General features: G+C 41.0%; 2 protein-coding genes across 8 annotated transcripts in view; one reads left to right on the forward strand and one right to left on the reverse strand.

The window, feature by feature from the left end:
- Positions 1-22,362, forward strand: part of LOC107225581 (protein expanded-like) — a 142,506-nt gene that overhangs the window by 87,298 nt on the left and 32,846 nt on the right. The window lies entirely within an intron of this gene.
- Positions 1-22,362, reverse strand: part of LOC107223743 (putative sodium-dependent multivitamin transporter) — a 67,315-nt gene that overhangs the window by 25,676 nt on the left and 19,277 nt on the right. For 4 of the 5 annotated variants that reach the window (XM_046733786.1, XM_046733784.1, XM_046733785.1 and 1 more), the window contains exon 4: positions 13,434-13,773. The exons of the other annotated variant lie outside the window; for it this stretch is intronic. In XM_046733786.1, the coding sequence (XP_046589742.1) occupies positions 13,434-13,773 (340 nt within the window). The remainder of the gene's footprint in view (positions 1-13,433; positions 13,774-22,362) is intronic. 5 annotated transcript variants of the gene reach the window in all.

The following is a 22,362-nucleotide window of genomic DNA, read 5'->3' on the forward strand; positions in this document are numbered from 1 at the left end:
ATGTGCTTTGCTAGGCCAGCTTTTAGGTGTAAATAGAACATCGGTCAGATGAATTATGGCGGTATAACCGGGCAAAGTCTACAGTGTTTGTATTCAAAGAGGGTACCTTAGTCATCGAGTCAGATGCCGTCATGAAACAAGAGTTGGCGGTGTTGTTCCGCCTGTCTTTCTCACACTTGACGGATTTAAAGATTGCCAACCACGACTCAATTCCCTCTCGGCGATAACAGCTTCATAAATGAATATTCATTCGTCTAATGGGGTACATCGTACGTACATATGCCGTACCGTTAAACAGTCGGCTGCGTTGATTCATCGCCGGAAATGATAATCGTCGAATTCCGGGCGGTGATGACTATTTCGCGAAACGAATTACTGTCGCGAGGGACCAGATCGGTGGTAAGTTATGCGAACGTTTTTACTATGTATTAGAAAAGTATCCGCAGATTAGTCAGCGTTTCTTCAAAACAATGCTTCGCTTCGAATTATATCTGTGTAGTGATCTGTGCGTGGCAATGGTATCATTGGCTACATTGATGGGGTTATGAACAACCCTTCGAACAGAAGGACCTGTCAAAACATTTCATGAATTGTTGGTGCATCCACTATTTTCAACTATAAAACCATTATTGGGATTTTTATACAAAGTTGAAAATGAATTGTTGCTATTGGTATCGTCACTGCGTACGAAATTACTTTTTACAATTGTATCAAAAGTGACGGTCGATCTGGTTTTGCCAACCAAATACTTTCCTACGTTACTAGTATTATAACTATCATTTTGTACTTTACATGTTTGTAAGCAATAGAAGAAACAAGCCAGTCAGTAAATTAAAAAAAAAAAAGTGTTCAATCGTTATATCGAAATAGTCATTCACTGGTTGGTTGCCTTTGGCTCATTTTCTATTCACAGTCGATAAAGATTGCTGTTCTAGCGTATAAATGATTATGAGGCACTTTTTCAAGAACTTATCACACTGTGCATTAAAAGAATTATTCTCAGCTTCGATAGCAATGATTCAGAGGTCACTGTTTTTTCGTTTACTTCAATATCTGTGGATCTTCACCCATCTGTCGGAAACTTTACAAAATTCTATACCGAAGTAGAATTTACTGCCATGAAATCTTCGCTTCACGGTATCGATCAATTCTGTCAGTTTTACAAGTCACGACGGATTATAGGTTAGAGCGATTCCAGCGTGAACACCGACATTTACTAAATCTGCAAATTTTTACTATAAATTTTAACCACTTCATGTTCTCACTTAACTTTCTGTTACCGAGTAGTTCAATGAAACTACCGTTCTAACGCTGTATTTATGAAAAAAGTTTATGTGGTATTGTAGGAAAATTTAGCCCTGTCATTATCTTGGTAACTGAAGAAGCATATTGTAATGTATACAGGTGTAAATATTACTTCGAAAAAGTCTATAACGCGTGTCCCCTAATTTTATTTGAGCGGTTTGTTGTTCGTGTTGTTTTTTGCAGGAGAATCTTCTGCTTGAGAGGTACGTATGGGGCATTCCACGCCAATTCGACCTGGGTTTTGCCCTTGACCTCTCAGATTTGGCGCGTGATTTTTTCCATGATTGTTCTCACTTTGAGAGGTACTCTGTTTTTTTTTCGACTCAATTTCAATTTTCCGCGAAGTGAGAACAATCATAGAAAAAATCGCGCGCCAAATCTGAGAGGTCAAGGGTAAAACCCAGATTGAATTGGCGTGGAATGCCCCGTATATACCTAGAGATATCGGTTTCTCGAGGCAACCGGGGGTATATGTTGTCGGACGGTAAGGAATTCAAATTCCAAAACCCCCAAGCGCAATACTATTTATCGCTGTGGTCGCTAAGTCAAACGGCCGAACGAAGGGGTTGTGCTTTGAAGAAGGTTTTTTTTACGATCCGACTTTTCCTCGAATGTATTTTCAAATCACACAGTTTTATTACCCCGTTCACTATATTACCAGAAGCGTCTATGTCGTTGAAATTTATAATCGCTAAGGGAAGGAACGTCTCTTATAGCTGTACTTAACTAACTCCGGTAACGATTTTGAGAAGACGTATTACGAGATCTTAAAACGAGGAAACAAACTTATGAAATCGTCTTTCTTCAAATACCACTCGTTTTTCCAATCTGAATCTATCGCATCAAAATTATTCACAACGATTTTATTCCACTAATTTGTAAAAAAGACAGACCGTCTAATTCCCTTGGCAACTTCTTTCACCCAGTCGTTTAATTTATGGTAACTAAAGACCATCAGAACCGAATGAAAAACACCAGAGTTTGCGTTAATTACAGCTACTTGGATTCATTTTTAAATCATAAAAGAGATCTTTGCTGTATTCGTATCCACTTCCATTGTCACAAATAACATTGCTGGGTATATTTCAAAAGTTTTATTTCCCTTGATTTTAGACAAATTTGGAGGGATTCATTCTTCATTAAGCTATGCAATATTGTTCCGCGGTTTGTTAACCTTCAGCCAAAATCCGGCAATAAAGTGGCACTCTTGGAGCCGTCTTCGTCGTCTTGCACGGGAATCGCGGCGGTTGGCAGGGGTTGGAAACGGAGGTGGAGGGCAAGGGCGGTCAGAGTTGCATAAACGTTAAACAAGTTTGAAACTCTTGACTAATCTTGAGGTCTCTTCTGCATACCGTTGGGGCGCACCGCGCCTCCCTTTGCGGTTTCCCCTGCCCCTACCCCCCTGCCCCCCTTCCCGCCGTTCTCCACCCCCCTTTGGGACGTTGCCGGAGCCGGTCCGACTGGTCCTCCTCCTCCTCCTCCTCCTCCTCCTCCTCCTCCTCCTCCTCCTCCTCCTCCTCCTCCTCCTCCTCCTCCTCCTCCTCCTCCTCCTCCTCCTCCTCCTCCTCCTCCTCCTCCTCCTCCTCCTCCTCCTCCTCCTCCTCCTCCTCCTCCTCCTCCTCCTCCTCCTCCTCCTCCTCCTCCTCCTCCTCCTCCTCCCCCATTTCCTCCTCCTCTTCGCCATGAGCCGTTGGGCCTCCGGACCCCCTCCCACATTCCAGAGGGCCCCATCACGGGCCCCGGCTGGGCTGGCGGGTTTTGAGGCGCGCGAGGCATGGCGCGACCGGGAAAAGAGTTTAAAAAGGAAAAGAAAAATGAGGAAAGAGAGGGAAAGAAAAACGACCGGTCGAGAGAGAGAGAGAAGTAAGTAGAGGGCAGCGAAGGAGGAAGACAAAAAGAAATACTATAGCAGAAAAAATCAGAACAAGTACAAAAAGCAGCTCTCACACCCCCTGCAAACGTCGCCGGTGCTGCTGTTATTAATCTCTTGCTCATTGAAAAGAAAAAAAAATAAAAATTTCATTTCATTATTTTCTCTTTCCCTTTTTCCGTTTCTCGTTTTTGATACCTCTTTCTCTCCTCCTCTTTTCCTCTTGCACGTTCTCGAAGCTTTTCATATCTTTCCCTTTAATCCTTTAATCGTTATTTCTCGATTGTTATTGTCGTCGGTGCAGTTGTTTTTTTTTTTTTTTACACACTGGTTCGCTTATTTGATTTTTCTTCAGTTTCTATTACTGTCTTGTTTTTTTTATACACTCTGCAGTCACTCGATAATAATGACACGAGCAAAAATCAATTTCATAACTTAATATTCTCGTATATTCACCGGTGAAATTTTTATAAGGCTCAAACGGTAGGTAATAATGTACGATTCTATAACAGACTTGACTAACCTGAACTCAAATTTTTGGAGATACATACGTCAATATCGATGTCTGTCAGGGCGTCCCCTTAAGGTTAGGTTTGAGCCCTTATGTTGTGTAAATATATGTATATGGGGCAGCAACAAGCTTCAATTTTATAAGTTCAGAAAAAAAAATTCTAACAACGTGAAACTCAATTAATTTTTTCTTCTTGTTAGACTTCATCAATTTCCGTTATAGAGTGCAACGGTAAGAAAAATGTCTTCAACTGTAGAATATCAGCATTTTTGAAGAAACGTTTTTGAAACTTCTGTAACTTTTCTTCTTCTAAACCTCGAAACTTTGTATACTAGCTCTTTAATTATACGGGACAGGTATGGGGGTGTCTCAAAAAAAATTTCTCGAAGACCAAATTAAGTAACACTCTAACGTTACGTTCATGCATTTTGAATTTTTTAAATTATCATCTCACAAAAAGGGAGCATTTTACATAATAGTACACCGAAATAAATCGGTGTTGACGTTGCTTAGTAATTTAATACTTGAAATGATTGAGGAATATAGTGCAGACGACCATTTATTGTAAATGTAGTCGGTTATACTACGTACATTATCTAATAATCTACTTACGAGAAAAACGATTCGTAGCGCCAATTAAATACCGGCTAGGATAATCGAAATTAGTCTAGTTTTCAATAATCCACAATATTATTTTTTTACTCCAAGTCAGTAGTATTTTTTTCACATAAGTCAGGTTGATAATGTATTTCTTCATTGTCAGTGTAGGGTTCAATCTCGTTGAAATATGGCCGCAACATTTCTTTTGTGGGTGTGTAAATATATTTCCATACTACACATATTACCGCGGATACAAGGAAATACATTGCAAGTGCTTATAATTTAACATTTTCATTTTTAGATATGTTTATTGATTTAATTTTATTTACAGATGTATGGATCGTATCTTCCCCTAGGGTCTCTAATATTCTGGTTATGTCATAGAATATTTTTATTTATGAGTTTCGCTCGATCATGATGTATTTATTATAATTTAACGTCAACCTAATATTATATATTATATAGTTGATTACACAGGTCAGCAAAAAGAAAAAGGTTCTTTTATTTGAGTTTATACTTAAATGAATAAATTTTGATTCTTTACATCGAATGATAACCATAATCTTCATTCATTACTTATAAAGTTCTCTTTTATCTCTTTTATCTTGATAAATAAGCACCTTGAAATAAAAAGCAAACTGTATCTAATAAAACTATTTTCTATTTTATTAGTTACTCGGAATAAATCAAAATTTGATATCTAGAACCCGGACTCAAAATTCGTGTTGACCGGTGATATACGAGGTGGCTTGGGAATACTGACATTCATCACGTAGTAACTGAAAAAGTAATTTTTGATTTCAGTGGCAACGTGCGTATTAGTGGTTGAAAAAGTCGATTTAATCCAGAGATTATGAGCCGCCTTATGATATGGAAAAAATTTTCGCTATCCCTTAGCCGATGAGGATACCAACATTGTAACAAATAAAAATCCAAATTTCTGCGATAGGATTTAACAAGGACGGTTGATCGATATTAGAAATATCGGAGAACGGTGCGATCAGGGATACGTTACATATACGCAAGTCGGATGTAGTTTATATTAAATGTCAAATCTTCGGTGGCGATAACATGAAACGCACGCTTATGGCCCTGCTGCCGGTTGTTGAGGGGACTCGCCCCGTGCCGCGTAAAGTAAAGTGAGATGAAATGAAAAATAAAAAAAGAAGACTAAGAAGAAGAAGAAGAAGAAGAAGAAGAAGAAGAGAAGCAGAAGAAGGGGCCGTGGATGAGGACGAGGACGAGGACGAGGACGCAGCGGTGCTGGAGGGGGAGAGATTGAACGGGCGTTTGAACATGTGACAGAGAGAGTGAGATGACAGAGGCAGATAAGGGCTCGACAGAGAAAGAAACGGGCAGAGAAAGCCCACGGGTAAGACGGTAGCCCGGTGATTTGTATAAGCCCCTTCGGCCCCTCGCTCTCCGTCCCGTCCGGGCCCTCATTGCCGCAGCTTCGGGCCCAGGAATGCGGGGAAGGGTTACTCGGCTGGATTGGGGGGGGGGGGGGGGGGGCCCGGCAGGTTCAGCGGATGCCCCGACGGAGCCACGCTGCACGGTAGGGAAGCAACCGGGATGGGATCTCTCTTTCGTTTAGCTATTCCAACGGACCCCGCCGACCGGCCCGGGGATGGTGAACGGATGGGAGAAGAGAGGAATGGGATGAGGAAAAGAGAGGAAGAGGAGGAGGAGAAGGAGGAGGAGGAGGAGAAGGAGGAGACGCGCCTTAGCGCTCGACGTATTCCCCAAGGCCCCTTATATCTATCTGGACTAAATTACCATGGCTCCTTGGATGTGTTGGAGTGAAAAACTTGCATAATTTACGGAATTTTTATTTACGGTGAGCGTTATTGGAAGCGTGCTCATCGGTGCTTGACTTCCGCTCACACCTGCGATCACCTTCTCATTTACAGCTCACCTCTTGTATATCAGGGTGTTTCCGTTCGTTGTAACATTTTTTTTTTTTTTTTCTCTTCAACTCTTCTTGTTCGAAACTTGTTTTATATAGTAGAGAAAAGGAAAATAGTTAAATTCAATTGAATATAGAAACGAATAGAAAATTCTTTGTTAGAGGATATCTGTTAAATCCAAATTTCAAAAGGCAAAGAATTGAAGAAATTGTATTCTGTACCTACCTATAAGAATGTCTGTAGATCAGTATGTTAATACAACGGTTCACAAGTCGTGTATTCAAAATCAATTTCGTGTCAATTCATCTTTAAAGTTCCTTTGCGTCCAAACTATTGACTAGGACAACAAAAATTAGAATCATACCTATGTAGAGAATTCAATTACGGGATCTTCCATGATCAAGTCTGTATTATTAAATGTGACTGGGTGGTAACATTTTAAAAGAAATGAAACCTCTAATCCGTACTGAAAATCTGCTAATTTTGCCATTATTTTTTGACAACTTGAGCTGCCGATTGACTTTTTTTTCAATATTTCTTTTTTTTTTTTTATTCAACTTATTTTTCTCCCCTCGTTAATATCTATCCGCAGTGCAAAGACAGCGTTGTAGCCGGATAATGAAAGTTGCAAATATGCATAATACCTAACCAAAAAACCTATCTGTTGGGGTAAATTAATTAACTTTATAATTACGCTAGGAGTTGGCGCGAATCTAGATCGTTTCGTACAGAAGCTTCATACCCTTTAATTATTCAAAACACAGTTACCGTATTCGACTCAGTAAAAGCTATTATAGGATAAGCAACGACGTCGTCTTGCGGCGAAAGTCGTTAAATTATGCGCACGTTTAGTGCATGACTTTGCTTAACCGTGCATAAGACGGTGTCAAAGTTCATCAGTAAGGCGCACGGTTTCCAACAAGACCGTAATAACTGTTAACAATTAATTTCGTCATGGTTTACCGTGCAAAAGCTTGATTCTACGCAGTTTTCTGCAACCAACTCTTCCTGGTGGAAAATTAAATTTAACCTATATTAAAAACTTGACGTAACAGTCGCCCCTGTATAAATTCTATACTTCAAGTTTTTTCCACGGTGAATTTCCCTTTGACCACTTACATCGAAGAGCTTATACAAAGCACGTTTAGACGAAAACGATTTTTTGTTTTCTTCAGTTTTGAGTTTGAATATATCATACAATTGTGATACACCACCTGACTGTTACATAACCGTGTAATTGAGGACGAATGGAAATTGATGAAATAAATGCTAAATTGAAACGTGTACAATTTAAAATACTCGGGTATGTTTCGAAACAAAGTAGATTTTTTTTTGTAATAATCCGAGGAAATTTGAGACCACCAGCCAACCATACAAGTCGTATAATTTATCAAGTAAGGTGGTCTTTCACAAAAGTCCCATTCATTCAACCGAAATAAAAAAGCGAAACCACAATGAATTACCAATATTATAAGACTTTATACCCCGTCGGTCATCCAAATACGCATGCGCTAAATCATGTGATTCGATTCGTATATTCGACCAAGTCGCGTCGAATTTTCGGTCTCTTTGCCAGGTTGATCAACTCGATTGTCATCCAACGCTAGCGTTCAGAATTTGAGATGGCTAAAACGTGACGGATCTGCATGTAAGTCAACGTAACCTCGAAAGTTTTGTGCATACGGGGTTTGCGCAAACGCATTTGGGTATTCAGTTTTTCACACGGATACATAGAAGACTTAGGAAACGAAGAAAAACACACGCGTATATAGCATAATACATCCGTCACCTGAGAATGCGAATATGGGCACGGTATTTCCAATCTGTCAAAGGTTTAATTTCAAACCAGCTGTTGTTACTGGACACGAATTCGTAGAAGATGCTTAACCGCTAACAATAAGACGCAATTAATCAAACACCGAGGAACTGGGCATTGAACGAATGTCAATGATTCATTCAGGCGTACCATAATAAGGGTTGGATAAAACGGCGTTTTGTAAACTAAAACGCGATCTTGGTCCGGGTTGATTTATAATACGCGATCGCTAATGAAGGTGCGCAGATGCGTCGAGGTTCGGACCGGACCATACCGAGACGAACACGGACTAACATGGACATGATACAGATGCGGGGATGTGATAAAGTGAGGATAGGGTACCAATGTATCGGGCCCAGGCAGCAGCAGCAGCAGCAGCAACAGCTGGCGGCCAACGGCTGGCAGCCCTGCAACCCGCGTCTGCAGGGCGGCCTCAACGACTTCGCCGCGCCGCCGCGCTGATGTATATAACGTGTTTTGTTTCTTGGAACAATTTGATCGGGATGAAATATGCGATGAGCTCCGGATAAAGGCCCCCCGAGGGGGCGGGAGGGAAAGGGGAATCGCGTTTTACCCCTTGCCGCCCCTCGAAGCACCAGAAGGATGTAGGAAGAGGGATGAGCGTGGTAAAATCTCCCTTCTCTTTCCCAACCCCCTCCCGCCCCCACTCAGCCGTAGTGCCCAGAACTCCATCTATCTTCTTTGTAATGCAACGTAAGGCAGTCTATAAGTAACGCATGTATGTTGTACCTCTTGATACACAATGAATATTCAGGTGCGCGCCTCTCCGTGAGCGTTGCTGTTGCTTGCACTGCTCCTGGCGGCAGTCTCGCTGGAGTTGAAACGACCTCGTATATCTCCCGATCCAGCGTTCGTTCTTCTTTTCCCGATACTGCTGCGAAGAGAACGAGAGAGAGAAAGAGAGAGAGAGAGAGAGAGATTTGGTATGCGGTATAACTTCGTACCTTACCTACGGACGTTTTCACCCTTCCTCGTTCATGATTGAGTCGAACGATCGATTGTATGTGCTTTAACTCCAGGTGATAATTTGGCTATTATTCATTTCGAACTAACCGAGGTTACGACGCAAACGCGATACGTTCGGTTCGGTAACTCGAACCTTGAGCGTACGAGCGCAATTTGTATTGTTACTGGAAAAATTATCCAATCCAATTCTCATCGATTATGTAATGGAAAGGTGTTGGAATTACGATTGTGGTAGTTATCACCGTATGCTGTAAAGTCACGTATGCATCGCAGCATTGAAGAGGTGATCCAATATGGACATTGGTTTTATTCTCAAATTGCGGGATAACCAGGCGACTATTTTCTTAAATAATACTCATCTTGCAATAAAATTTGCGGTTTAAGATTCTTTTTTTTTAATGGGATTCAAAGAAGGTTACATCGATTTATCGCGAGTAATAAGATGAAAATCTTTCCGAACATATTTCACCTCGTCACATTGAATCACTCACGCCTTCATGTTGTGCAAGTTTTTTTTACCTGACGTGAACTGGGCTAACAGAAACTAACTAATTAATCATATTATGCGCACTGTGATCTCTGTGTTACTACAGACTTGTAAAATTGGAAATGATTTTGGTCAAAGTTTAATCGAATGCAGCAGCTCAATTCCTCACAAGTAAAGAAAGTCACATGCTACGTATTTGATCCGTGGAATAAATGAATTTGTCAAAAAAATGCATAGATATCAATGTAATAATATATTAATAAATTAATGTTTATGCATACACAATTGATGGATATATTGAAGATGTGTAATGTGCCGATTTGTCGTACAGAAATATTCGTTATTAATTTTAATTTTTCGTGAACTCAGGAGCACAGTTATCGATAAATGGAAAAAAAGCATGACAAATTTGTACGTAAAGCGTCGTGCAACGTCGCGCAGATCATGTTTCGTTAATCCGCACTGATCTCGTTAGGTACCCACTGTAAGGTCTTTGGTATTTTATTACCTACTACCAACGGCCGTCTGGTCACGGTCAAGACTTGACAGAAATGTATAGGGAGCCACAGTCTATAATCTATTACATCTTCACCTATCTTCATACTCAGGGCGCAACGCCCCTCCAGATACGCTATACGATTCAAACGACACACTGGTTCGAGTATGGAAAATAATGAGGGCTCCGGTTTACCACTATTTCAAGTTAAGAAATAGGTTCAGGCGTATAGCTGGGCGTAGATTTGCTCCTTGCGTGCGTCGACGACGACGGCTTTGGGCTCGGTGGCTAATGGTCAGTTGTGGTAGCATTCCTCATTCGTTGTGGTCAACGAGTGCCTCCAGCACTTTGGGTCTACGGGCGCGTCATCTCCGCGATGGAGTCGCATTCCATCAGAAGACGTGGGTGCGCTCACTCGCTCTTTTCAACCGCCATGAGTCCCTGTAGGTTGGCTCACGTGCTTGAAGGCCCACGTGAGGCCTGGGTCCTATCCACTCGCCGCAGGTGGTGTAGGATTACGTTCTCTGATCACCCGGACCAGGAGAAGGACTAGAACCAGCGCCAGAATCACGTCGAATTTATTCATTCTCTCCTTCCAATACCAGAGAATTCCGCGAAGGAGAATCCGGACTCTTGAATAGAAAATCCCAGAATCTTTATCATAAGGGAATATAAAAGTATATTCTACGCTTTGGACTGAGTTTTATTGCTGTAGACACTTTATTTATTACATCGAACGCCACAAGTTATGGATAACAACCCATCGACCCAGCAACGATTGCATGCTTTTGATTTAATCAGGTACGCACATTACAGCGATCCTTGTTGTATATTCTCATTTGGGATTCCTCGTGGTAGCGTCACGTCCAGAGAATTCACCGAAGGAGCGTCGGAGGTTTTGGAGTCAATCCCGAAGTCTCTTTACAAAGAGCTCAGGGTGATCTATACCGGGTCAGATTGAGGACCTTCGATCTTTGACATTGAACAACACATCCGGTGGACAACCCATGAGTTACCATTTCTACAAATGATGACATGATTCGGGCGAGACACTCCATTTATCTACCTCAATGTTTCCGTTGCGTATTTTTGTATCCATCGCAATCGGATACGATGCCTGTGATTGCGCTGCAACAGTCTACGAGATGAATCGTTGAACGCATCTTAAGCTTTTACACGGGGTGACGTCAGGGTGCGGGTACCGATCTATCTTTCTTTGATCAGCAACGGGATGGACGATTTATCTTTGGTCTCGTAACAACTCACATTACGTTTATAAATTTCGGAGGTCACTGGTCCCCGGACAACATATCTTGATAACAGGGTACAGGGTCTATTCTCTGCGTTATCGCAAATCTGGTTCATCGCAGAGGTTAAATCATGTTATAAATTTTTGCGCACTGCCGACTCTTAGACGTCGTTAATTCGCTACGTTTCTGAGACGGGAGACCCTCGGGGCGTCATGGCGATGGTTGCGTTCACCGGAGTTAGCTACCGTCGTAAAAGGGATTAACCCTCTAGCGACTAGATAATTCCGCATCCTTTGCAACAATGTTTCGCTCAACGTCGAAATACGCAAGCAATGTAGGTATCGGACATCATCTAAAACTGCTTTCCATGAATGATGAAATAGATCGTTGACAGTAATCGTGGTACTTGTTAAGCTCCTCAATAAAATGGCAATGTTAATGGTCACAATTATCAGCGAGATTCTACGTTTTTCACAATTGTTCACACTGCCGTGTGCTGCCGTAGTGTATAATAAAAGTGATCATGTCTTGAGAATTCGGGACACAATAATAAGATACTCAAATTTCTTTGACTTGCGTTGTAAAATTGCTTCTGGTCCTTGGTGGAACTTTTCCAAGAATTCTGACATTCGGATCGGAGAATGATATATCCTATTCTATATTTTTCGTACTGCAATCTTTTTCCCTTATGTTTTAAGCCTGACAGTAAATCATTTTGACACGTTCCTGGTAAGCTCAAAAGTTCTAACTTGTTACTTTTTGTTCTGTTCATTGGTTGAGGTATCGTCGAGGGGAGCAAGCCATTCTCACCCTTCCTATAGATACATTCCTATTTAGTTCTACCCTGCTGGAAGAATGTGCGTATACGATGATGAACGTTGAAGGACAGAGGTCAAATGGAAATCATAATTATTTCAATTTCTAGGATTTCTCATACATCTGACGAAACGATTACCTGCCCACCTTTGAAGGTGGTAAAACGCGGTAGGCGTTTGTTGTACGTGGATTGTGGAAACATGCGTCCATGGTATGTACACAGAGGTGCGAGTGCGTGTTCAAATTGCATGTATATAGAACACAGCAGAGAACACACGTGCAAAGGTAAGCGTCTGTACCTACCAGGCTGCATATAATGGTTGGGTATTATATAGCTGTGTTCGTAAAAGGGCGGGTTCTTAAATAAAGCCACGGACAGCTAGTTTCACTGGAGGCAGCAATCAGGGAAGATTATGGGTCTAATTATAGTTACGCTGCATTGTTTCCTTCTGAGAAACAAGAAACTTTACCTCCGTCTTATTCTTCTTCTCATAGTTTTTGTCACGAAATATCGTGTCGGTTTATAAAGAACAAAACGACATGACGAAATAACTCCGAGAGATACCTGTGGAGAGCTACCCTATACCCTACTCCTTCTCCCCCTCGATAATACTACCAAGTTATGGATATTACGATCGTACCGGCATACTTTTTACCATACCACGAGTATGCTTCGCCTACCTCCACACTCTTTCATCGTACACTTATGCAAACGGAAGTGGCTTGATACATGAAGGTGAAATGGTACGGTAGACCGTACCATTGACAACTTATGCTTGGCGTTGCTTCATAGGTGCCGGACAGTTCGCAACCTTGATTGACAATGAACTTGAAAGTTTTTCTTCCAACAATGCATCAGGTCCAGTGATGAAATTGCTATCCAATTTTGTATATTTGATACTTTTAGAGAATTGCCGGCGTAAGACCTTGTTGAGTTGTCCGTGACAATATTCGTGCACATGACTGCTAATTTTGGTTGTTACAATCAGCTTCATTGATCGGATCCATCGTTATTGCGGATGACGTTTATCTGTGAAGTCAGTAATGCCGTCGTCGGTGGCATTGAATGTGTCAGAATCAATCTAAGGCTCTGTATATACATACATCTACCTGCGATGAATTTCACACGTTCCTGCTTCGCGACAGAAGGCTTCTATATGGCGATAAAGCGTCTGTACTTTAAAACGTACAGTACCAAAATTGCTAAAATAAACGTTTCCCTACTTGATCGTACGTCGTAGTTTACACGCATGCACATTTTGGAAACTTTACAATAGAAGATCGAGAATCCCTCTGCATTTTTCAACATCACAGGGTAAAAAGCAGGGTATATCGGGCCAGATTACAGAGCCGTCTCATTTACCTGGTGATCCAACATACCTACTTACCGATATCCCACAGTACCGAAGAGCTTGGACCCGATTGTTCGCGACTCGTACCCATCGCTGGCCGCACGGCTTTACTCCGAAGAACTCGTTGCAAGGTTTGCTCCCAATCTCTTCCCCCTCTCTTTCTCTCTCTTTCTCTCCTCTCCTCTCGAAAGTTCTAATGTTAGGGCTGGCACAGGACTGTGGCAAGCCCGGTAGCTGGTGCCACCCTTCCCCACGTTTCCCCCGCGAGGCCCTGCGACAGGCAGGCAGGCAGGTGTGTCCGTCCGGCCGACCGTCGTCGAGCACTCCGACCGTCTGAGCGGTCCAGCCGTGTATCGCGTCGGTTGGGCCCGACGACCTACGTAAAAAAGAGCGAGATGAACAAAAGTGAATTGCCTACGAACCGGCGCGGTGCAGCCCTGCAACGCCGCCGGTCGTTGGCTGTCTCGGGGTCCGGCAGCAGACCCAACTCTCTCCGCACATACTGCACAGTGTGCAGCGTTCATGCCGAGCGAATACCGATGGTCCGCATGCCGCGCATGGTTACGTATAGGTATGCTTATGGTACGTCGTTCGGAGCCTGGAGTTTCCCGAGGGACCTTCGAAGGTGACTCGGGGCCTTGGAGGCGAGGGTTTGGGGCATCGGGCCCTTGCGGTAGACACGTGAGCGGATGTGCTGCGTCGACTACCACGTGGTCACGTCGCCTCGTTACGTGTGCCGCTGGCTCCTTGGACGAGAAACGGTGCGGGCTGGATGGAATCGAAGTCCGGAGAGAAGAGAAGGAAAATTATGACCAAATTTTTGGGGGAAGGTTGAAAGATTTCTGAACAATAGTAGTGAAGTTCGAAAAAATCGGATGAAACAAACGGAGAAGTAAAACGGGAGACGGCACGGGCATCGCAAGGAACCGCTGCAACCGCGACGGTTGAGAGAGAATGGAAAAAGGCAAAAACTTAGCCAGACGCGCGAGACAAAATCTCAACCGGCCGAGGTCTTCTGAGGTCCTTTCAAGGTCCCTCCCTCGTCACCGGGACAAAATAATTTTACTCTAACAACCTCGACGCTCTTATACAACCAGACACTCGGACCTTGCCGTGATCCTTTCTTTCAGCCTCTATATCTACATGCCGAACCCTTTCTTTTAAGGGCGTTAGGAAATAACTACAACGAGTTTTTCTCTGGAATTCAACACGTTGACACGCCCCTCAATCTTTGCCCAGACATATGTATGGTAATCCAAGTATTGAAAATATTATTCTTATTTTCGTCCCGCTTGCGCGAGTTTTGTAGTTTTCATCACTTATATCTGTCTACCTGAGGTCCCCCAATTTTGGCGCGGACTTCTTATAAGCGATTGCGTTCAATCATACGTGTTTAGACACCGAATTCATATACGTAACAGTGATTCTCTTATGACGAGGAATGACGATAATCATCGACACGATCACACACGTGCGATTTTCGATCTCTCCAGGTAGTAGTGGGGAAACGTTACGGCAACGAATTTCTTGGAATCCTATTCCCCTAACCGCCCTGACACTCTCTCATAACGAGGTAGCACTGTAATAAGAAGTTTACTTTGGTTTCAAGTTCTTTATGAATTGTTTTTATTCCCTTAAAAATTTTATGAACACGAATTTCACTGTTTTTATTATGTACCTATAGGTATATAATACGTGTACTTTGGCATCTGTGACTTCACATGGGTACCTTTATCAAGTCTGTTGATAATTTGCTTTAATTTGCTTTCTCTCTAACAAGAGGAGAATACTCATGATCAAGTTATTCTTCCCTAAGATACTAAAATATACGGCAAATAAAATGAAAAAACTATGAAAATTTTCTATTGTCATGGTTTTGAAATTTTTTTAAATTCATTGCGTGTAAGATCATTCAGCATGGTGTCGGTAGGTGCAAATGTGTGCTCTCCACAGGGCGTGGCAATGGTTGAAATTTTGATACGCACTCCACAATCCGTGTAGTGTGTGGTATTCCAGTGATTCGGGCTCTGTTTAAATTTTTGAAATTATCCGTAACATTCAACGTTCTTGAAAATCATGATTTAAGAAGGAACCACAACTTTACTAGAGATAATGTAAAGGTTTTCAAAATATTCTTAACTTTTGTTAATTTTAATAAGAATAAATCGATGTTAAAGTTTCACGAATTTCAGGAAGTTTGTTTACGAGTTAATTCAATTTAAAACTCACTGAGCCGCAGTCTAAGAAGCTCCCCATTGAAGAATCACATATCATTTTAAAAGTTTGATAACTTCGACACAAGCTTCTTGAACCCTTTGAAAATTTTGCAATAATTTGGTAATTCTCGTTATACTTGTCGCGATTTTCTCGACGACTTCCAATTTGTTAGTAATGTCTTTCATCGGGCAATTATTCATGTTGTTGAATTGATTGTTTTGACTGAAAAATGTCAACTCCTTGGTCGGAGACATCTTCCAGCATGCTTGGATTCATTGAGACATAAGAGCAAACGTATTTCACGAGTGATGAACTTTCTTAACGTTGTTTTGCAGAGCATCTGTCTATCAGAGAAGTCTTAGAAGCTGGAAAACAAGATTTTTTCATCTAGAAATGTGTAGATCAATTACCACTGACCATTATTTGAATTTAGGAATGTTTATAATATAGTAACCATGCACCGAATGAAAACGTGTAGAAATTTCAAATCGTTAGACATTGTAGGTTAACTTGTGGGTGTCTCGAAAAAATCACAATCTCTCTTTTAAACTCAGACAATGTCAGAAAATTTGACATGTCATCGACGTTACTTTTGCAATAGGGTAACCGAAATATTAAACCGCCGACTTTACGTGATCGTAACATATCCAACTGACTCGTTACTTAAGAAAAAAAAAAATCTAACATTCAACTATATACAAAGACAAAGAAGCTCAGAATAATCCGGTCACATTTTCTTTCTCTCGTTCGAAAACGAAAAAATCTGACCTAATTTTTTCACGCCAAATACCCAATTGCTCCATTCGTACCGCCACAAAACCCATTTTAATCGTATTCCTAAAACTAAAATATTTTTCGGTTATGACCAATAGCGAAAATAGTACAGTAAGTACGAACAAAAATAACGTGTTGTACGAGGCATACGCGCACTTATCCTGTCCTTTCCTATTTTATCCTATCCTATCCCATCCTATCCTGTCCCACACCTACGGACCTACGGAGGTATAAGGCAGGTAAGCGAGTTACAGGCACGCACCTGTGTGCGTCCGGAGGAACCTACGTGAAGGAGCGGCAGCCTGAGGGACGGGGGGTCGCGGGGTTCGCAGCCTGCGGGCAACATTCCCGGGTAATGGTTGGGTTCTACCTCGGGTAACACAGGTGCTTCCCGCCGCGGACGAAACGGGCGGACGCGTAATTCTGGGTTGAAATAGTAACGGAGTCGAAACGCGCGCGCGAGCGATCAAGTCTCGTATACCGGGACAGTCTCACGAGACTTGAAAATCAACCGCGCATGCGCAAAATAATTCAATCTCATTGGTCGGCGAAATATTCCCGCAGCGATATTTTTTTCCGCGATGCAGGGGAGCCAACGTACGCAAAATATGTACGTTTGAATTTTCAACGAGTATAAGCATTAAATTCCGACCGTTCTTTGAAGAATCAACTTTCCGACCCGGTAACAAATGCTTCGCAAAACTTTCCGAGTCACTGTCTCGATTATTTGAGATTCTAACCTAAAAAATTCGTATCAACTGCATCGCCGCCAGACACAGTTTGACAGCTGAAAACTCGGGATGGCCAGCCTGTACCCACGCGCAGTTGATTTTCATGTTTTAAGAGATTGTCCCTGTATATTTGGGCGGCATCGCATTCTGAAACGGTGATGGGCGATATCATCATTCGTCAATCATAAATTACAAATAGCAAATATAATTAGTCCATGGCACTTGGCAGTCAAATGTAGATTGAAAATCGTATTCTTTAATTTGAAAAAACAATAAAATTCGAATTGTATTTATATTTTGTGATCAGGATAAGGTAGAATACAAGTCATATTTTTATTTATATGTGAACATATTTCGTTCGTACAATAATACTCACATACGTTCCTAAGTGTTCGTAAATTTCCGTAAATATCCGCGTACTTGCAAGAAACTTTATGTTCAATGCAGTGATCGATTATGTTCAAAATTTGCAGCCGGATCGAATGAAGATATCGATTATATTTGAAAATTTTTATCAACCTGAATGCAGATTTAGTTTCTGGAAAAAATTGTAGTTAAATCAAAATCTATTACCGATTACAAACGTAATTTGTATTGTTTGTTTCATTTTAAATACAATATATGTATAAATTACGCCTGAATTACAAAATATAAATGTAATTTGCCATTCAAATGTCATTAATTACAAACTGTAATTACGGGTGGCTTCCAATACTGCTTTGAACTTGTTTTCCAGTTTTATTACAATTGTATCGTTTATCCCTGATATTCAGATGAGTTTTCAATCGGATAGAATCGCACCATACGTCGAATCAGATATCCAGTGCTAGATTTTTTTCTTAAATGAGCACTGCTTCAGTTATTACTAAGAATAGAAATTAATAAGATAGAAATGACAACGCGGTAAGTGAATACGGAATAGGGATATTATTGAAAAAGTTTCACTTCTGTACTCGCAACGAAATCTAACTACAGTTTTTGCATGCTTATGACATCATAAAATAATAGTAGGCAACGATTTATAATGGAGAATTATATTTATAAGGTATTTGCAATATCAGCGAATATTCGTTCTTCTTTTTCACTTGTTACAGTTTTACAATTTACAAGGTTGAAATATGTAAAACTTTCAATTTCTAAAAAAAGAATTCTCCTAGGCAAATATATTCAGAACATCCCCAAACATTATCTAACATTTGGATTCGTTTATTTATTGTAAATCTGAGGTCTATACGCATTCAAAAAGATATGATGATCAAAACTTTCCGGTGATCCATTCATTCGGTTATTAATGTGGCTATTTATTTACTTAATATTGTAATTATTAGGAAAATGAAAATGTTACTAGTGCAGGTGATAAAATCCAATCAAAAAAAAGTTATGAAAGTGGTAACACCCATAATGCGTAGTTGAAGTAAAATCAAATACTACCACCAAAAATCTCTGCTTTAAAATTTTCATTCCAGAAAAGAGAAGGAGCAAATACAAAAACCAGATGCCTGAAATTATTATCAAATGCAGAAAAAGCTCTCTTATTACCATTTCTTCACAGTAATATTACCAAAATAAATGCAGCTTAGGTGCAACTGGTCTGAATTGTTTAATTTAAATTGAATTATTGGCTAATTTAAACTAGGCACAATAAATTTGAAAATCTGATTCAATATCACATTGAAAACAAGTGGATAATTTTCAATGTAAAAAAACGAATCATCCCCTTTTTTTTATTTATTCGATACTTATTACCACTTCTTTTTTGTCCTCATTATTTTTTTCACTCAATTCCAAGAACACAGCATTCCGTGTATAAAAATTCGACACACTGTAATTTCTGTATCAGTATCGGAGCCATATTATACATCTAAGAAATATAAGTCAATCTATGTATAACCAAGTATAACAAGGGTGTGAAAGCGAATGTTGACAGAACCTAGTCAAGGGTGAAAAAACCGTGTGGAGAATAGCGTACCTTGATTTCGTTTCTACCTCTCGCTACCGCGCGAGCAAACATCCCATAATATTTTCTGTACTTGTACGCTGTTTACAGACACGGTTAAAGCAAACGAACGTCGTCTGTTGTGAAATATTTCGTTGATTCAAATTAACCGATTGTGTAGCAGGACTTGTGGGTGGTTGTAGTTCACGCGTTTATATTTGTCGAATAACTACGTTATAATATAAAGTCGCCCTGCGACAAAACGAAAGTCAAATTATTCACGGTTATTACTCGTATGTATAGTATTTATTGTACTGTTTCAGATTAAGGCAATTTCTATTTGATTTTTTATTTTGCTCGAATACGGTGGATTAGTTTTTGCTCCATTGAAAACCCTCTTGAAGTACAGAACTTTCAACTCGAGTCTAAGAGGTACGTCATTCCATTAAATCCCGTTGAAAAAATGTGTAAAATATAACACGCTTTTCCAGTTTCTTTGCGAAGTTTTCTAAAATCATCGTGCAATACGGTTTGTCATTTGGACCGACATCGTTCTAATATAAATAAAAACATACTTGTTTTGGTCGACCTCAGAAGGCTGGCTGGTCCGCCATTTTTCTAAGATGCGGTTTTTGGCTGCTCAAACATAAATAACGAAGAATTACTATTTTAGAAAACGATCAATTAGCTAGCCGGCGATATCTAAACAGAGAAGTTCTCTAAATGACCCGACTCAGATGATTCATTTAGAATCTATTTACAAATCGAAATTAGTTAAACCATACTCTTTTTTTTTTAACTCAAAATAATGATTCTATCATACGACCTCTTTGAAGCTATTAGCACAATGGTTGGGCCATCGTAATTGAAATTTGCTACATCCCCATTTTTCGTAGGTTGAGAAAACGTTGCTTTAGCTAAATTCAATTCGATTAACCTCACAATCCATTGGCGCCATCCTATTTCGAATCAAAGAGTCACTTCCTTCCTTCTTTCTCAATTAGAAATAAAAGAAGACCGTTAAAGTTTCACCGCCGATGATGAAATTTTTACTCCATACTTTTCTTTGATTTTTTTCACCTGCTCCCTTTCCCTGTCGCCTTATAAAAGTCCGATAATCTTGATCTCGGTATTCGTGGGGTCTTAATAGAATGGAATCAATTCAAACCCTGGTAGCTATCCGCCGCCGCTGCGGTGTACAAATAGCTTCCAAATTGGCTATTCTTCTTTTCTAGTGCGAGCTGACGGTAGGATCGGGCAGCTGGCAGATAGGAGGATGCCCGAATTCACCCTCTCCTTGGAAGAGGCTGAGGCGATGGACCCGCGTCTGTCTCTCTCAGTCTCCTCTCTTCTCGGGCTCAACCTGCTCAGATACCTTCGTCCCTTCCTCATCCCTTCCCTCTAAGGAATGCGGTCCGCCGCGCCGTCAACTTAGACATTCGACGCCGTAGATCTACCTGCCGATCGAAATGTATGCGCCAAATCCATTTCGCACTTATTCCTTGTCTCGTAGTTAATACGTCATTCTCCCTCGATAACACGCCATTTTGTCTTTAGAAATTTAGAAGAAGCGGTGTAACGTCGCACGGTGAAAATAGTATACTAAAAATGCACGTATCATACTGTAATCAGATGGGTTTGTCGTTGCGGTAAGTGGATTAATGTTATACTGTATGTACGTGGAACATGCGATACAGTTTTAGAACGAACAGTGTTTGAGAATTGGAAGAATCGTTGTACGGGCATAGAAAATCCATCTGTTACCATGCCTTATCCGAATGTTCGGTGTATAATATTCTTCTCGTAACTTTACCGCACATTGATGAGGATATTAACGAGTCTGAATCCTTTGGATTTTGAGGTAGACGATGCTACTTATTTCAAGAGTGGTACATCATCTTTGTTCTTTGACACGTTGAATTCATTTTCCTAACGGAAAGTATATCGTAAATTTCATAATACATACTTTTCACACCTCTTTAGAATAGGCGTTCAAGTTTCCCAGTGACCAAATACGAGGTGTTCTCAATTTCCTTGGGCCACTTGTCTCCACCAAAACCAATGGTCATCAGCAATTTACAACGTTCACATAATTGTGACTGATGTAACCGTATTAATCAAATATCGCTGTCCTCTAGGCAGTTGGTATACTGAACGTAATCCAGCGTCGATTAAACTAGCATAACCTACTGTCTGGATAAGATCCATTAAGGAAAGTTGAAGAATAAGTTGCACCTTCGGGCCTGACAATTCACGTCAGTTATATTGGTGACGTGTACAATCTGTGATTTGTATAAGGAACGATGTTCGCCTTCCTTCCCTTCCCATCCGTCAGGCTTAAATTATATCTTGACAGGTGAATTTAATATGGTCTAATGAATGTAAACTCAATTTGTCTAGCGTCGATAGCTCCGTTTAATTCATCATGTTCTGTCGTCTGGTGGTAAACTGGTATCTTCGTCGTGTGTCCAATTCGACGATAGTGTCGTCTGGCCGCTGAGTAGACACCTCAATTATCTCTATTGTCAACGCTAATCTTTACCGCCCGTTTTCATTTAATTCTCCAGGAGACTACAGTGCTCCCGAGTTCCATTCCTCATATACCTGTTGTTCATTCATTTATTCCTGTTTTTCAGCATTTTAAAAAGTAAATTTTATTTTACCACGTTGGCACACGATCGATGTGTCCCTTCCGAGAAATTCAAGACCAAAGGCCTGAATACTAAAGAGTGCTCACGACAAATGCCGATTGATCTTATGGCTGCAACCACCTGCGGAAATCCGTTCTGCATTTTTTCTAGGTGCAATGGATCTAATCATATATATGGATCCTCGAGTTGTTCATCAAAAAACGACAAGCTTGTGAGAGAAAATATTACAACTCAAGGTCGGATGGTCACAATGACTCATTGTTAGTTCGACAGCTTGATTTCAACCGTCGACAAGAATATACTGAATTCCTACAGTCTCAAGCCTGCCTATTCATGAGCTCCCTTGGTAAAGGAGGTCCAATTTCGTTCAATTCATACTCGAGCTGCTCCGAGTCTCGCACTGTTTAGGAGACTGCAATGCCTACAATTACGGCGAGTCAGACCGTCGATCCGATCGATTCCCTGTATGGTAACGCCCAGTTCCAGTTCAGAACACGTCGCCTTGTCGTACGTGTCGTAGGGTTTGCCCAAGTAGGACTCGTGTGGGCAGGACAGGTTTTAGGCCCTCTCATTCAAGAGCTGCAGGAACCCTCGGGCGCACGCGCGCGTCCACGTCTCTTTCATTGTTTCTTGGTCATTTAGGGGTATCGGTATTT

The sequence above is a fragment of the Neodiprion lecontei genome, chromosome 3, assembly GCF_021901455.1.
Source record: "Neodiprion lecontei isolate iyNeoLeco1 chromosome 3, iyNeoLeco1.1, whole genome shotgun sequence".
In the NCBI taxonomy this organism is placed as follows: Eukaryota; Metazoa; Arthropoda; class Insecta; order Hymenoptera; family Diprionidae; genus Neodiprion; species Neodiprion lecontei.